General features: G+C 39.7%; 3 protein-coding genes and 1 long non-coding RNA gene across 6 annotated transcripts; 1 reads left to right on the forward strand and 3 right to left on the reverse strand.

The window, feature by feature from the left end:
- Positions 1 to 250: 250 nt before the first annotated feature.
- LOC105284922 (facilitated trehalose transporter Tret1) lies at positions 251 to 14101 on the forward strand. Of its 2 annotated transcripts, none has more exons than XM_026969754.1 (3): positions 251 to 1617; positions 11272 to 11591; positions 11720 to 14101. In XM_026969754.1, the coding sequence occupies exons 1-3, from the start codon at positions 1535 to 1537 to the stop codon at positions 13006 to 13008; spliced, it is 1692 nt and encodes a 563-aa protein (XP_026825555.1). In that variant the 5' UTR covers positions 251 to 1534; the 3' UTR covers positions 13009 to 14101. The 2 variants fall into 2 exon arrangements, with proteins under 2 accessions (XP_026825555.1, XP_011347080.1); XM_011348778.3 differs by lacking the exon at positions 251 to 1617 and adding an exon at positions 4301 to 4990.
- Positions 1625 to 4110, reverse strand: LOC105284923. The gene is made up of 3 exons (XR_002193698.2): positions 3094 to 4110; positions 1900 to 2038; positions 1625 to 1823 (listed from the first exon to the last, which is right to left on the reverse strand). It is a non-coding gene; the product is annotated as an uncharacterized LOC105284923 (long non-coding RNA).
- Positions 14102 to 14200: 99 nt separating the features above from the next.
- On the reverse strand, positions 14201 to 15332 carry LOC105284920. 2 transcript variants are annotated; one of them, XM_011348775.3, is made up of 3 exons: positions 15106 to 15332; positions 14437 to 14902; positions 14201 to 14343 (listed from the first exon to the last, which is right to left on the reverse strand). In XM_011348775.3, exons 1-3 carry the CDS (start codon positions 15161 to 15163, stop codon positions 14247 to 14249), a joined length of 621 nt encoding a protein of 206 aa, XP_011347077.1. In that variant the 5' UTR covers positions 15164 to 15332; the 3' UTR covers positions 14201 to 14246. The 2 variants fall into 2 exon arrangements, with proteins under 2 accessions (XP_011347077.1, XP_011347076.1); XM_011348774.3 differs by having other exon boundaries at positions 14201 to 14902; positions 15106 to 15317.
- Positions 15333 to 15963: 631 nt separating this feature from the next.
- LOC105284928 (proteasome subunit beta type-3) lies at positions 15964 to 17205 on the reverse strand. Its single transcript, XM_011348788.3, has 3 exons — positions 17088 to 17205; positions 16252 to 16817; positions 15964 to 16174 (listed from the first exon to the last, which is right to left on the reverse strand). The coding sequence occupies exons 1-3, from the start codon at positions 17088 to 17090 to the stop codon at positions 16126 to 16128; spliced, it is 618 nt and encodes a 205-aa protein (XP_011347090.1). The 5' UTR covers positions 17091 to 17205; the 3' UTR covers positions 15964 to 16125.
- Positions 17206 to 17226: the final 21 nt, after the last annotated feature.

The following is a 17226-nucleotide window of genomic DNA, read 5'->3' on the forward strand; positions in this document are numbered from 1 at the left end:
AAGTACGGACGCCGAGCATGAATTAACGCGAAACTCGGGTGGTTACGTGTCTTCGCGAGACACAATCTTGTGGGATCATTACAGTTAATTACTCAATGACTCACCGCACGACGAGAATCGTTCACCTCGAATTTATTAGTGGATAAATTAAATGACTATTATCGACGAATATAATATAAATGGAGATTTGAAAACAGTTTTACTTCAAACTTAAGTTCGAACTTGAAATTGGATTGAAGATTAATTTATAATAAAATATAGAGAATCGCGCTTAAATTTGTTTGACAAATAAATAACTATCTTTTTCCTCCAATCTTAAAATAATTGATCATTACTTGAGAGCATAATAAGATAAAAGCATCATTAGCAATGATTGCTTTTATCTTATTATCGCGAAAATAGCTTCAATTTTGCTATTTACTTTTCACGCTATTAGCTGTTATCTGATTGTAATTATTTCAGGAAGATTATCTTAAATTGTTTGAAAACAAATTGCCCGAGGAATATGTTTCTGCAATAATATTACAAGAGATGAAAACACGAGATGGGAAAACCGAGGTAAAGTTTATTTTTCAGGTCTCTTTAAAAATTGCATCGCAGTGTGACGAACTTATTTTGTCTTTTACAAATTACGATGTTAAATGGCACAATCTCAACACAACGCGGTTCTACAATTTCGATAATCGGTATCGGACAAACTTAAAAAGTTTCCTCCTCTTGTCAAAATAATAGCTTGCAAAATGTTTTTTCGGCGATTCTTTATATCTTCCTAGATGTATTTGTTCACTGTATTCGGCAAGTAAACCGCACACCGTGAATTACGGCTTGCGTAATACGTCTTAATCTATCGTCGACGGTCACATGCAGTCTGTAATCACTCGAGCCGCCGATAAGACTGCAAAAGCACAACGTTACAATGAATGCCAGCGAACGCCGCCAGCAAATAAATAGCGATAAATCATTTGCATCCGTGCACTCGTTCTTCCTCCTCCTCTCTCCCCCTCTGTTTCTCTATCTCTAACTAATTATCTAACTCTAATTAACATATTTATTTTTCTTTCAGCGCATCTCAGATATTTCACACCCGGAGGGGCTCAACGCTTGAGAGGCGGAACGTATTTGTCATGTTCCTATAAATATTCTTATTTTGCGACGCAGTGACCATCGATGCAACGATCGGAAATTTTCCAATTCCAACACAGAGATATAGAACAACACCGGAAACACGTGGGGAAAGAGCGTGGCGAGCACTGTCGGCACGATACAATACGATACGATACGATCTGTCTTCGCGTTGGCAAACGTGCGAGCACGTTGCTCCATTCCGCGCACTTTATCCCACGAGTGCATTGAATATGAACGCCGGCGTGAAAATAAGCGAAATTAAATAAGGAAAACAAGAGAGACGCGAGGCACATGACTGACTCGGATTGATAGTGGCAAACTCGTGACCACGGGTAAAGCACGATAAAGCACCGCAAGAACGATTTAATCGGCCACAACTGGCCACAAACGTGTTCAGTCCTTCGCCGGCATGTCCAGGAACAGGAATTACGAGACGTTCGCCAGCAGCGAAGCGCGAGACGCGTCGACGCCGACATCATCTACGCCATCCACGTGAGTAGACCAGTCTCCACCAAGTAAGGCTGCTGTTTTTCTCCGCCGTTTTTATCGTTGCCATCATCGTCATCGGTCGCGACTACATCGTCGATCTCGGAGATCGACGATGGGGCAACGGCGTGCTGGTACCGACACTTATTGCTGGCTTTCAAGTCTTCGGGATAAGATAACGGCTACGCTTTTGATAAGCGATAGAGTGTTGCCTGTTGGAGTGATGATATCAATTTACGGCCCATATTTTGGATATATATTTAGCTTTTCTTATATACATATACATACGTCCGTGATGGATAGTGCACAGTAGCTATGGGTCGAAATTACTTCTGATAATAATTGTCCGAGCTTTAAAATTTTTAGTCTTCTTTATAGTGTCTCTTTTTTGACGCAGAAATGAGCAGAGTTCATATTGGAATCAGAACTGGAGCATAAAGTTCAGTTTAAATTGCTTGAGTCTCACCAATTACAAAGAAATTAGAAATTCACTGATCTACTCGTAAACATACTGTTAGATATTATACATTCTATTACACATGTTCGTCATATGTATATCATGCATCTACATGTGTAGATATATCTGTGTACGATTCTAATAATTGTTTTGCATGTTAACGATTCTGTGCTGTGGAAGAATTTTGCATAGGTCACTCAAGCGTAGCGAACGTCATATATACGCGATTACGGTATTATTTGCATAAATCCGCGTGACCAAATGTTCGCAGGCCGAGGTTATCTCTCCGCGCCTGCCAGATTTCACTTATTGTAAGCGCATGATTCGTCATAAATTTGCGATAATAACAATTGAATACGTCAATACTGACTAAAGGCATCGGCCAGAAAAGAAGGTAACTCAACGAAGTTATTTTTACATGAAACTTTTTTGATAATATGCTTAATCTAAATATAATGATCAAAGACAAGAAAGAATAAATTAAAGAAATACACAGCGAGATAGATAAATATATATATATACTCTTGCATTAAATTTCGAAATGGTAGTATTATAATCTCTTCTTTTCCTCTCTCCTTTATTTTATTCTGTATGTGATTGATATAACGGAGAGTGATACGTTAAAGCTGACACGAGCACCGAGTAAATATTAGATCATCTGAGTATTTTGCCGCACGGGATCGCGTTATAATTATCTGCCATCCAGCTTTTTATCGCGCGTTTATATTAGATCGTCGCTTCTTTTTATCGCATACGGATCCGTGTATTTTTATGGCGTTGCATAAACATTTATATGCGTCTTAATTCTCTTGATTGAAATGTGATTGCAGCGTGCGTTTCTAGCATCTATCTCTAATCTCACTTCCCTTTTTTTAGCGCATTTCGTTTGTCTTTCGTACGTGGCGCTTACTTTGGACACATTGTCACCAGGTCGATGCATAAGAGAGCGCATGACGATTGTCGCAAGCTGCGCAAGCAAACGCGTGATGTCAGACTCGTGTGTGTAGAAAATGTTTTTCCTTTACCTTCTTTTCTTACTCATCGCGTGACCTTTCGCTCTATTCATCGATGGCTACTTGGATAGCGCCGCTGACACTTCGATCCCCGAGATTCACCTCGAGATTGTGGATTTATCTTTGTTCCACGTGGATACGTAGAGAAAGACCACGGACAGTGACTTCACGAGCAACAAACTAGTTCACGCCCGCGCATCGTTATAAAAGATACGACAGCATTTTTCTGAGATAAAGATGACCAAACACCCATGATCGTGACACGCATGATAGCTGTTATTGATGCCTGGAATAGATTATTCAATAAGTTTTTGAAATTGTATAGAAAAAATTCATGCTAATCTCTTGACACGTTTCAGCGCTTGAACAATTCGTACGATACAAGCTTCATGCATATAATTGTTCTGATTGTTCTCTCTTATTCGTTATCGAAGCTTCCGATAAGATTATATTACCGTACAATACGAATCCGACAAAGTAATCTTCGTACGTATTTACGTGAAACTATATAATTCTTCGTCATTTATCGAACATTCAGTGATAAGAGTCAAATCTATTTTTGATTTCTTTGAAACGAACGCTCTTTTTACGTATTACGTTCGAACTTGAAATTGTCACTCGTTCGAATCGTTTATCTAAATTCTGATACATATTGTAGATATGTTAATTTAAACTATTTGTGATTATCACCACCGCATGATCACCGTGCTACTCTGCCGAAAACTTTGTTTTCCGAATAAGAGATTATTATTGTTCGAAAAAAGATATTATTCGATGCGTGATCGTGATGTGTCTCGACTTTTATCATCAACATGTTTTATAAATTTTCTTCCAGGTACTTGATTTTATTGTTATGTCATCTAATTACCATTTATTTTCCAAGCGATATTGATATTATTAACCGATGATCGAAACAAAGATAAAATTTCTGCGATAATATATCGCGGTGGGAAATTCAGCAAAGAGCAGAAAGAGCGAATCGACCAATCGCAATCGCACGTTCTCCGGGGATACTCTTTCAAGTGTCGAGTATATTCGCCCCTGCGATTGGTCAATCGATTACGCTTGAGCTTTGCTTGAATTCTATCGCTTCCGTTTTTGCTCTCTTTTTTTTACAAGTCGCGACCTTAACCTTCTTCCGTCGGACGAAAAATTTATGCGCTCCTCCCTATGCGTTCGTACGCGCTCCGCCGCGTACGCAAGCCCGCGATCCGGTCCGCGATTTCTCTCTGTCTCTCACATTCTCACTCTCTTTCGTTTTTTCCGTCTCTCTCCCACGTGCCGTAAGCGCACCGCATATAAAGGCACGGAAGACCTGTGGCCGCCAGTATGTTCGCTTCGCGCGAGCCGTGAAGTGGTGGATGTCTGTATCAGTCGTTCGATTCTGTTCTCGACTCACGCGGTCCACACTCCGCGACGTTCACTGCGATCGCATAACAAGGGAGGAGAGAACGAAAGAGAGGCAGAAAGAACAGAAGAGTCTCTGTAAAATACACATCGACGAGTACGGAGGGTAGTACGAGAGAAACGGCGGGGTCCGCGCAGATGTATCGTTCGCGGCGAAAGACACTCATCGGCTTCTACGAGATCGGGCGCACGATCGGTCTGCTGGGTGGTCTCTGAGAGTAGAGGTCGCGGGGATCTCGCATCCTCGTGAGAAGTCGCGACGGAAGTAATTCTTCTGGACGCAATTGACGGCAGACGGCGACTGTCGCCTCTCGGCAAGACGGAGGATAAGAAGAATCGAAAATCGAGGGCGAGGAAAAGCGCGACGGTGTGCCGCGGACCCCGTGATATAACATTGTGATATCAGCGGACTGTGATATACATATATACACCTGTACATACACGCATATTGTATATAATTCTTATTAGAAAGACGGCTAATCACGACGTGCACCATGGCAGAGTGAGTAGACTTAAAGTACTCCTTCTCCTCGACCGCATTTTTCGTTTTTCTATCTGTATTCTATCCTTTTATCATCTTTGCCCTCAAGTTTTCCATTTTGTGCTTTTTCCAGTTTGAGACTCAATTTTTACTTTCCTAAACGTTTCTGGTCGAATTTGTCATATTGCTATATTTTGTTAATTTTATTATTGCTATATCTCGTTAATTTGATTTTCCCTTCTCTCTTTGTTCCTAAGACGCCCACCTCTTTTCTCGGGATTATATTACTTATTCATTTCACTTCTTACTTTCAATCATATTTTGAGCACGGAGTTATAGTCAAAAGGAACGAATCTGTTTATTATTGTCGGCTTTGGGACATACGTGTCATGAAACCGCGCTCACGAATTTCGGGACGACAACATGTTACGTTCTTGGAGCTGTCTCCGCGTTAGGAGACTACACAGTGACTCACAAATAGAACTAAACACGAATGATGAGATCGTGTTTGATTTCTGTCTAAAAAGAATGCAGAAAGTGCAACATTAAGTGCAAAGTCATAAAGAATTTTTTAAAGATCTTTTTAAGCATCGGTCGACGACGCCATTTTCGAGGAGCATGAATCATCAATGATAAATATTCATACAGCATAGAAGCTTGCAGCAAGCTTTTGTGCTGTACGATTTTGAAAGTGAGATTGAACAAAATTGACAGTAAAATATTCAGACAAGATATTTTCAAATTGCGTATTGAACTTTCAAACAGTTTCAAGTAGGATATTTAAATTCGAAATCCGAAAGTCCGAACGATGGTCAAACTGTTCAATCAGTCCGTTTCCTCCCTTTTTAAATGGTGAATCATTTAATTTCATTTTGTTGTCTTAGCGAAAAAATTAAATATCCGTTTCAGTTTAAGAATTTAAGTTTGAGTTTGAAATTGTATCGTAAATTTAATTGGACCTTGTACCAAGAGGATTCCAAAGCGAGAAAATATCGGTTATTTCAGCTCCACGTGTGCGTACGTGTCTAATTTTATCTTCTGAATCCGTTTACTATGAAGATCGTGTTCAGTGTTATCGGGAGTTTTGCCTTGCACTTCATGAAGTGGAACACGGTGCGTGAATTTTAATCGAATATAAAAAAGGATGCCATGTCTTGTCGCCACCTTCCTCGTCACGAGCGTGCTTTACGACGCGAGTGTCATGCAAAATCGATGCATATTTAGCAGCGCGATTACTTTATCGATGGTATTCGGAACCGAGAACGGAAAATGCGTTTTAACAAAAAACACTTGCAAAATTTGCCAGTCGAAACGTAACAGGCGGAAAGATAATGTCATTGATAACGAGTATTAGTATTTTTATGCAGCAATGATCGATGCACGATCGATTGGTTCATTACGATGCATTGCCGATACAGTTGCAATTACGGTACTGTCCTCGTCATCGACAAACTGTCACCAACGCGCATGTTAATCAGCGATTATCGACGCGCGAATCCGCCCCCTTCCTCGCGTTAACGCGTGTATTATTCTAAGCTAAAATTAATATACTGTGAAAGATTACTCATGTATACAAATTACTGGGACAGGTATGTGTGTTTAGCTAAATATATACTATACCGTGTATCGTTCGTGTTTGACGTTCGCATCTTGAAAACACAATAAGAACTACAATTTTATCTCTTGACTGTAATTCTTGGATTACTCATCATGCTGCTTTACACGCGTCTTTGATACTGTTTGCAGCAATATTGTATTTCAAGAAAACGATTTCTTTATTTTTTTATATTAAGAGAGATCTCACGCTCTCGTGATCGTGATAGATTAATAAAGATAGGTGAGGTGAGATATTTCCAAAAATATGGAAATGATAGGAGTTATCATAAAAGTCCAGTGTTGTTTACGCGAAACGGCGACCTCGTGAGAAAAGAGTTTATTAGTCGAGAAGGAAGAAGTGAGAGGTGCCACACAACGAGAAATGAAGCGGAAAAATTCACGCTGCGAACAATGACGCGGGTAACAACCGTGTCGTGGTTTGCCATCATCGTTTCGAATAGCGTTAACGTGCGTATTTTCGTGCGTGAAATACTTGTCCTCCCTCTGCCAAGTTTCATGAACGTAAATTCGTAATGATATGATATTAGGCGATAATAATAAGATCTACGTCACGGTGCGTTGCACGCAGATGCGTGACCCGTGTCTCGAGCAAGAAATACGTGATCGTTGCGGAATCGGTCCCGCACAGATCAGAAGTCGTCTAACAATCGTTGAGAGCAAAGCTCTCAGCTGCCGTGTTCTTAGATGTTAAGTGATGCAAGAATCCTCTCCCTTCTCGCATAATGCTTTCGCGTTCTAGAAAAGCACTTCTTGATGATGCAACTCCACTTTACCGTGCGTAAAACAACACCGTGCCGGCGAACGCACAAATGCACGAGCGATGACTCCCGATGATGAGCGATTTTGGAGCAACGTGTATCCGAATTATTCACGAGAATTACCCGTTACATACACCATAACGTTCGTGCGATTGTAAGCCCTCTTTGACGCTGAACAATCATCGCGAGACTTGGGAAGCCGATTGATTGCCGCACTTTGACGCAGCGCGAAAGCACCACCGTGTTTCGCAATTTACAGTATCGTGTCGTTACGGTATCGCTGTCGCTCGTCGGTACGATTTACAGCTACCACCATCTCTTCGCACGTATTTACCTACCTAGAGGAGCGACACATGATGTAATCAGACTATTAATACACGGGGACGTGGTGTACACGGGGGAGACGACGCGGCGCGTACGTTTGTGCGCGTTACACTTGAACCTTCGCACGCGGATTGGCACCGGCGCGAAAATATCGCACGAATTCGCCGCATCGTGCCAGGATCTACGCAGATTCGTTTGGCACTCGTCTCGCGAATCATCAGCTGGCCTGATCGTTTGAGAATGGGACAAGGATTAACTGATCGAGTCTTGTCCAATTCGAACGCGAATCTTCTATTTCCAAGTCCGCAAGCCCTGCAAGCTTCAATTAATTTAATAATTCGTTATATTTTTGAATCATTGAACTTTCTTGTGAACGAAAACCTTGGGGATAGATATGTGTTGCTACTGCGCGTTTTATTCCAGTGAAAACATCGTTCCTTCTTCTTCTTCTATGATAGAATTTGGCATGAGCTTCTGCCACTCTTTGAACTATTGATGGTACTATATCTCATATCTGGATCGACCAAAATTTCTGCGCGTTACTTGATCGACAAAAGCTGAGAAGAATGTTTTAAGTTCCTGTCTTCATTTCCTGTGACTCGACACATTTATGAATATATATATATATATATATATATATATATGTATATCTGTGCGTAGTATTTGTGACGATAGTCACAAGTAAGAGTAATAATTGCGGAACGGTGTTTGCTGGATTACGTTCTAAAGTTCTAAAGAATCGCGGCGGTTTCATCTTCGTGCGCAGAACCTGTTCCACGTATTCTATATATAACGTAACGTGTGTAATGTCTTTGTCAATCTTTTATGTTTTTCTTTCTATTTTTCTTCTATCAGTTATCTTCCTCCAATTAAGCCACTAATTACATTTTATGCGAGAATACCAATTGTCGAATCTGCTCCGACAAAATATTTTTATCGTTTCGGAAATAAGTGAATATTCGATGAATGTCTGCTTGAAATCAAAAATATCATGTCGGGTCAGTCACCGGCACAGTACTTGTTGGATCAGATTTGGTTAGTCATCTCGGCGCGGAACAGATGCGTTCTTCTCGAAACATTTCTGGCGACTATACGGTTAGGCTACTCGTCCGTCGTCGCTTTGTTTGCAGATGAATAAATACGGTTTAAAAGATTTGCGGAAAATTCCGTCACGCACGAGACATAGGGACGTCGCGCGAGACCGCGTCGATGGAAAATCTTGCGAAATCGCTTGGTTCTAATTCGGTGTACGCGAGCTCCACGAAGTAGTCTCGTTGCTTTCACGTGGCCTTGCAACGATATAAAGCACAAAGTCAAGACGCGCACAAAGAAAGTAAGGTAACACGACGTGAATCATCTCGAAAACGCTTTACGCTCGCGCAAATAGCAGCGATGACGTTCTTTGTTAACGAGCATTAAATGTTCCGTTCCGTCGATTTCTGTCACTTTGGCAGGCCACGTGAAGAACACTCTTCTGCAACTCTTGGCGAGGACACTGGAAAGTCATGAGACTCGTTACGTGTGTTATGTCGTTAGCGGAATAGTTTCGATCACCAATTTGGGCGAGCTGTGCCGCAGAAAATAGGAGGAAAGAATTTGAATTCCATGCTAATCGTTTTCCGATTCTTTTCAATTCCGATCCTTGAAGTTCGGCTGATCAAAGGCTAGCTTTGAATATAGGTTTCCATAGGAATGTGTCCAGTTCTTTCAGGGTAAAGTATACCCACGGAGAATTTCCACCTCCAGTTGTGATTTCGATAGAATTTTAATGCTCATTCACATTTAATCATAAAAAATCGTGAGAGGATAAAGAGGAAAGATTCCAGAGCAGCGTGAATGGGTATGGTGAACACAAAGTAGTATCTACGAATAAAGATCGCAGTTTTACGGAAACGTGTTGTGTGCACTACTTTTTATTATTATAGTTACATTTATAGTAGGTTTACTTATCTGATTCAGCAATTGTCTTCGACTTTCGCAATGCGTGAATCCAGACATCGAACGCGACATTTGCATACACGTGTATGTAAATTTTGACTATCAGTTAGGGAAGCTAGTCTTCCTGTTTAGATAATTTAATCGATACAATTCATACAACTGTCATTATTAGTAGTGTTATATTTAAAGGAATTTAACTCGCGAACAGACGAAATATGTTTTAAATTCGGTAGAAATACTCTACGAATGTAACCGTAATAATAAAAATGTGAGATGTCAGTTTCATCGGTCAATTATCAACGTCTTTACATAAGTGATAAATTAATGTAAGTGTTAGCTTGTTCGCGGAATAGCAATTATTGGCACAGGTGCGTACGTCGTGGGTAAAAGTATGTGATGTATGGTTCACCGACTGGCTTAATGTCTCTTGTAATTAGACACTTAATTCTTGATATACGTATATTTCTCCGAGGCATCCGCTTTTCCGGGATATGTCAGAAAATTCGCTACGTGAACGGAATTATTGCGATTTCGTTCTTGATAAGAGGATTAAGAAGGAAAGTGCCAAACGGCTTTTTTTTTCTTCAAAAAAATATGCCTCTATCACTAAGAACTTATGCAATGCTTTCGTTGATTTACACGATCCATCTTCTCTTTTTTTTCATTTGGTTATCTTTTTCTTGAAGTTCTGATGAAGGATTATCGCTTGTCTGGCGAAATTTCATGAAAGATAACAAACATCTTTGTTATCATGGGTTAACCAATACTACAAATGTACACGGTGAATCGATGCTCTATAACAGGTTTCCCTGTTGCTCCAAAGGTCTTCGGCGATTATGTCATCCTGGCACATGAGTGCGCACGAAACCTAATCACTGTTCTTCTTCTGCAGATTCCATTTCGCAATCCCTTTTCTTGCAAAGTGGACCGTTCTTCTCCGCACAGCGGAGCTATTGTGCGGCGTTTACATATGAGTGTCTCGGATGATGTATCCTACGTTGATCTCGTTGCACTGCAGTTTCACAATAATTTTTTATTTCGAGAAATAAAATTTTCAGCAATTTTAATCTCATTATTTAATTAATTGATAATTTTCCATCTTTCTTCATCATGAAAGATAAATTTGAATTTCTATTCGCTTTTTTTTTCTTTATCGCAAATACTTTTGCGATAAAAATTTGGACTGACCTTATCTTTAGTACCGTTAAATCCGGGTCAAATTTACACTGACAATGAACCACGTTAATTACGGATCTGGTACGCGGCCGCCAGTGTTGTGGCTAGTTGCACTTGGTTCTTATCGACTAATGAATTAATCTCTTTTTATCTCGCAGTTAACGTGGAAAGTTTTCTGTGCGGGCGTTATATTTTATGGCATTGAACATTCACGACATTATCTCTAACGAACAAAAATAATTGTTATCTTCTCGCCGGACCGATAAATAGTAACAAGTCAACGCGTTACTCGCTCGTACGATGCCCCGCTTCTTTAATAAAAATTTATCGGACGAGCTTGCGTATTTTCTCAGAGTGATTTTGACGAAAATATATTCAAAGAATTAGCATAATATCTAGCTGCCTAGTCATCTGGGAAAAGGATAAATCCATTTTCCGAAATATGATCAAATCATTTGAACATTTCGTTAATTGTCTTTTCCGTTTCAGAAAAAATTGTGGCGTGCAAGACCCGGAGAAGACTTCGCTAGTGGACTCGGCGCTTCTCCCAAAGATTCAGCCGTCCACACTACTGGATGATGAAAAGGTAAATTTGGCCGCGAATGGCAACGCTAATAATCCCGATCCCGAAGCTGGCCGAACTCCTAGAGGTAGCGCCGTCAGACAAGTCCTGGCCGCGTTGGTGGCTCAGCTCGGTACCATTAACACTGGCATGGCCTTCGGCTTTTCGGCCATTGCTTTGCCGCAGCTTCAAGAACCGGACAGCATCATTCCTATCAAGGAAGGCTCAACAGAGGAATCATGGATCGGTACGCATAAGAATTCACTTCCCTCGTCAATCTAAGATGTAAAAATTCTCTAAATTTCTCTTAAAAAACGGTTTTAAAAATTCATTCTCGGGCAAAATCACTACTGAATATCTATTCTTACTTTTCAGCTAGTATGTCCTCCATCGGCACGCCTATCGGTTGCTTAGCATCCGGCTATATGATGGATATGTTCGGCAGAAAGCGTTCGCTCATCATCACCGAGATCCCCGCCTTACTCGGATGGCTTCTAATCACATTCGCGACGGACATACGCATGATATACGCTGGCCGTTTCTTTGTCGGTCTGGGATCGGGCATGGTAGGTGCGCCGGCTCGTGTTTATACCAGTGAAGTAACTCAGCCGCATCTGCGTGGGATGCTGACCGCTATCGCGAGCGTTGGAGTTAGTACTGGAGTGCTGATCGAGTACGCCCTAGGAAGTATGCTCACGTGGAACGTCTGCGCGGCAATCAGCGGCATTCTACCGCTCACCGCGTTGCTGCTGATGTTCCTGTTCCCGGAGACGCCGTCTTACCTCATATCGCGCAGCAAGCCCGAACAAGCGAAGAAGGCGTTGCAAAAATTCCGCGGCAGTACTTATAACGTGAATCATGAAATGGAGACGTTGGTCGAATTCTCCAACAAGAACAACATCAAGCGGCTCACGGGGCTTCGAGAGATCGTGTGCGCCGTACTGAAACCTAGTGCCTTGAAACCGTTCACCTTGCTGTTCCTGTACTTCCTGATATATCAATGGTCAGGCACGAACGTTATAACTTTTTACGCCGTCGAAATCTTCAAAGACTCGGGAGCGAGCATGAACAAGTATTTGGCGGCAGTCATTCTAGGAATAGTCAGACTCGCGTCGACGATCGTGGCCTGCGTGTTATGCAGGAAGTGTGGCAGGAGACCCCTGACGATGGTGTCTTCTATAGGCTGTGGACTCTCTATGGTAGGATTAGGTGGATATATGTGGCTGAAACAATACTGGGTCGCAAACGATCTCCCCCTCGTCGCCACATGGATTCCAGTGCTCTGTATATTCTCGTACACCGTCACTTGCACCTTGGGTTTCTTGGTGATTCCGTGGGTGATGATCGGCGAAGTCTATCCCGTGCAAGTACGCGGTATCATCGGTGGCCTGACTACTATGTGCGCGCATACGTTCGTCTTCATGGTGGTCAAGACTTATCCTTTCCTGGCCAGCGCGATTACCCGCCATGGCACTTTCATCCTTTATGGCTGCGTATCTTTGTTGGGAACAATATACTTCTACACGTGTCTGCCGGAAACTAAGGGTAAAACCTTGCAAGAGATCGAAGATTATTTCTCTGGCCGAAGTAATGCTTTGACAACCAGTAGGATGAGTAATAAACCGGAAGTTTTGGAGATTAAGAAAGGCCAGATATTACCGTAAAGAAAGAGGACCATTGTACAACTTTCATCCAGCGTCTACTTTGAAGAAGGACCTGCTCTAATTACGAGAGAGAAAAATTTCAGCATTTGTTTAGCAGTTAAGCTTAATTATGGTAGTTGTGTCACAAAAATAATACAGAAACTAAGGACTTTATTTACTTTTAGTGATTACGAAATGGGCGAAGTACTCAAGGGGTTTTGACGTTTGCTTTGTGACGAATGTACTCTTTTTTAGAAGATAATTACTTAATTATTTTTAAACAAACATTAAAGAAACATAATAATGTACGAGACAAAGAAAATCTATACGCACATTAAAATGTAATCAAATCTAAAATATTATTGAAACAATTATCAAAAGGCAAATATTATCATTATATAATTTATAACTTTTACATTACGTGCAGATTTGTTCACAAAGCATGAAAGTTTGACTGTGCATATGATGCATATTAGTGCATATTAGTCACTAATGCCTATTAAGGTACTAGCGTTCTTGTGACTTCAATCACAAATGAACACGATAAGATATTATCTAAATAAACTGGCTGAAATAGATTATAATAGATGATAATCCGCAATTTTGTTTATGAGAATGTAAAGGGAAAAAGACAATATGCCTTGATAATCTAATCAAGAGAATATGCACAAATACAAATAGGTGCTATTTATTGTATCATAGTATTAAATCGTAATGTATGCATATGCGAGTAAGCGATGAGAATCCACAAGAGCCTATGACAAATACGAATTTTTAGAAATAATATTATAAGGGCTATTTTTTAAATTTATGAGAATTTTAATTTTAAGTGAGAATGTCTGTATGTGCAAGTAGTAATTAGTAACGTTACGAAACCAGATCGAGAATTCTCAAAGATATATTTATTACAAAATATGTGTAAATCTCGTGTTATTTATCATTATAATATACAATCTAAAATTGGATCAACATTAATTGACAAATATGATAAACATGTCACTAAATGCCTCAATTGTGACTGTGCTGTATATACTAGCCTTTAATGAATGAAAAATTATGGAAGCGACTTATTTTTTATAAGAAAGTAAAGAGTAAATCACTGCTCTATCTTTAATTTTCTCTCGTTTTTCCTTATTTATCCCTCTAAAAATAATTCATTATTATAACTTATATATTTAATATTTTTGAATATATAAATTACGAAACACTGGAATACCATCTGAACAAAATTTATTTCCATAAATTATAAAGTCAAAAAATTACAAAGTCAAACGAGGTTTATTACGTCCAGCTTCTCGTTTCGCTCTCTTCTCATTTCTAAACTTTTTAATCATCTCCCTTGGTAAAATTTCACCTCTGTAAGTCATTGGTATCCAAGTTTTATTCAAAATCCTAAGTTTGTCGTGAACATATCTCTTAGCGTTAAATGCTTGTGCCTTCTTCACTTGCCTAATAAGTTGATTTTGAAATATTTTCTCCTTCCTCTGGTCTCGTTTCAACTTTAGCTTTGCCCACACAAATTTCATTTTCTTAGCCAGTTTCTTTCGTTTGTGTTTTTTCATTTTCTTATGTCTGATCACTAGCATACGTACCGCTAGTTTCTCAAAGATCTTTTCACTTGGAGGTAGATCGATAGACTTTTCCGGTACAGGAGAATCATATTCAATGGGTGGACGCTTCATGGGTTCATGTAACGGAGGAATTCTTGCAACAGGCATGTCAATAATGTTTCTTAAACCTCCATGTGTAGGCATTCCAAAATCTATGTTGAGTGTTCCTGGTGTAAATTTGATGCTAGCTGTACTATTTATTGCCTCTGTGCCACGTGATACACCATAGCTGCTGGGTGTTAAACGGGAAACTATATTCCCGATGCTGTTTGATTGCTGTGTCGAATATCTTGCGGCAGCGGCACCTGTGAGGTACAAATATATAAATATTTGTAACAATGGACATATATAAAGAGAAAGTGATCTACGTTAACAATAATCTAATTTATTGTACTTTTTGTTTTCTTGTAAAGCTCACATTTATACATGTGCGTAAAACGTTAGGTTATCATTTCATACTTTATTAATGTGTTACTAATTGCTGAGAATAATTGCTAAGTGAACATACTTATTCTGCCCACTGCAATTTTGCGGAATGCAGCGATGCACAACGTATTGATCGACATGGCAACAATTGATTTTTCTCACTAATAATATTAATTCATTTGCAACTACATGCAGCACGTCAGTGCTCCATATTTTTAGCTTCCAATCTTCAGCGTTAGATGACAGTATTATCGCTTGGCATTGTGGCGCTCTAGTCGCACGTTGAGTTTCTCAAGTGTTGAATAATAATTATTTTACAGATTTGTATATTTAATAAATATGTATATAAATCTGTTTATTGCAGATAAAATACTTTAATTTGGCGGGTCAAACACTCGGTCAAATTTACAGTTACAGTCAATACAACCAAAACTGGGATTGATAACAATGTCAAAATTCTTCGATTATTACCTGTCCTCTTTCACTCTCTTCAAAGATGGTCATTTAGCCATAATTTTAGATCTTTATTAATATCAAATAGAATCATGAATCTGCGTCTGCAACCTAGCTCTTTTATCAATCCACATCGATCCTAATTGACATCTTGTGACACAGAATAGTAATTAACTGAATAAGTTGCTTTTAAATAACAGATTGTTATTTCATTGTCAATTCAGGCATTTAACTGTGAACCCCGAATCACTCTTCATTTTGCCATTTCATGTAAGATTGAAATCAAACTTTATTCATTTATTCATTCAGACTCGAGTAATCAAACTAAAATGTATTCTCAAACAATTTCAATTGATCAATCATTTGAAAATTATTATTACTATAAAAGAAAATAAATTCCACTCAAGAATAAATACAAATAGATAAGAAAAGTTTCAAGAATGAAAAAATTAATACAGAAATTATCAAGTAGACAAGAATGCAAATGTCTGTTGGTATATTTTAATATATATTAGAAAGAAAACGGGATCTTAGGATTGAATTAGTTAAAAGATCTCATATAAGTTTCCGTTCACATTTCTTAAACTTAATTGCAACAGTGATTACAAGACTTTTGCTGCACATATTGGTGTAGAAGAAAATTGTATGTTCAATCCATTCGTGTCTTGATACTTCTTTTTGTGACTTTATCTTTTTCTCTGGAAGAAAGAAATATATTTTAATTCGTATATCGTATCAATGTGAGAAACAAGCGTGTTAGAAAATTGATGCTTACATGATATAAACAACAGCACCCCAACCAGATATCGCATCTCGATCAAATGCATTGACTAAAGCTTGGCTGACAGTTTCAAATAGCTCTTCAGGTTCCAAATCCAGCTCGTACAGCGACTCACACATACCATAAAGTTGTTCTGTACACGTTCCACCCACTACAAAGTCTTCAGCCATATTTCTGGATCCAATTAGGTCCATGTTACAAATGAATGGCTCAAAGGTGACAGGATCCAATCCAGCAACTATGGGTTCTACGAAGTACGGGCCGAATCTCCTCTCGTATAAAAGATTCGAGACCATCGCAGTGAATGTTTTAGGGTGAATCTTTCTGTTTTCCTTCAACTCGTAGAGATTTAGACGGAAACGCAACCTCTCCATGACAGTCTGGGTATCTGTCGCCAATCCGGGCAGACTGAGATACAAGTGCGGTCCCATCTTGTAGATCTTTTGAAAGTCGCACGTTATCGTTTGCGCTTGTATGCCAAATCTGCGATCGGCCGCTATGGCCACGCAATTCTTGCCCTTCATGGCTATCACGGCACCGCCGTTGTACGCGAGAATACTCTGCAAAAAGTGAAATGCCATATTACAATCTGTGGAAAATACAAGGAAATATGATACGTCGCAGACGGCATGTTTAAATAATTTCGTGTCTCACGAAATCTTTCACGAAACATGCAATGTCATAGCACGATTGACAGTAACATAACCCTCGACTGAGTCGTCTCCGATTCTCTTGGAAATTTTCTACGTTATAACTAAGAGACAAATAGTCTTTCCCAAGACGACGAGACAGGAAGCATGCAAAGTGCTTTCCAATTGACGAACGCTTACCATTTTCTCGTGCGAACGCTCGACACTTTGCGGAACCAACTGTCTCAGTGTCTCTCACGACGACTACACACAATCGCATCGAACGGGACGCGAGTGCCAACGAAGTGCGAGTCACTATCATGAATTACAAGAAATCTAG

The sequence above is a fragment of the Ooceraea biroi genome, chromosome 5 (genome assembly GCF_003672135.1).
Source record: "Ooceraea biroi isolate clonal line C1 chromosome 5, Obir_v5.4, whole genome shotgun sequence".
Classification (NCBI taxonomy): Eukaryota; Metazoa; Arthropoda; class Insecta; order Hymenoptera; family Formicidae; genus Ooceraea; species Ooceraea biroi.

Coding starts and splice junctions, on each gene's coding strand:
- LOC105284920 (XM_011348774.3), bottom strand. CDS start 15,163: ATGTCGATCAATACGTTGTGCATCGCTGCATTCCGCAAAATTGCAGTG. Junction 14,903..15,105: donor AATTGCAGTGGGCAGAATAA/GTATGTTCACTT, acceptor TGTACCTCACAG/GTGCCGCTGCCGCAAGATAT.
- LOC105284922 (XM_026969754.1), top strand. CDS start 1,535: ATGTCCAGGAACAGGAATTACGAGACGTTCGCCAGCAGCGAAGCGCGA. Junction 1,618..11,271: donor ACATCATCTACGCCATCCAC/GTGAGTAGACCA, acceptor TTTCCGTTTCAG/AAAAAATTGTGGCGTGCAAG. Junction 11,592..11,719: donor AACAGAGGAATCATGGATCG/GTACGCATAAGA, acceptor CTTACTTTTCAG/CTAGTATGTCCTCCATCGGC.
- LOC105284928 (XM_011348788.3), bottom strand. Junction 16,175..16,251: donor GGTGCTGTTGTTTATATCAT/GTAAGCATCAAT, acceptor TCTTTCTTCCAG/AGAAAAAGATAAAGTCACAA.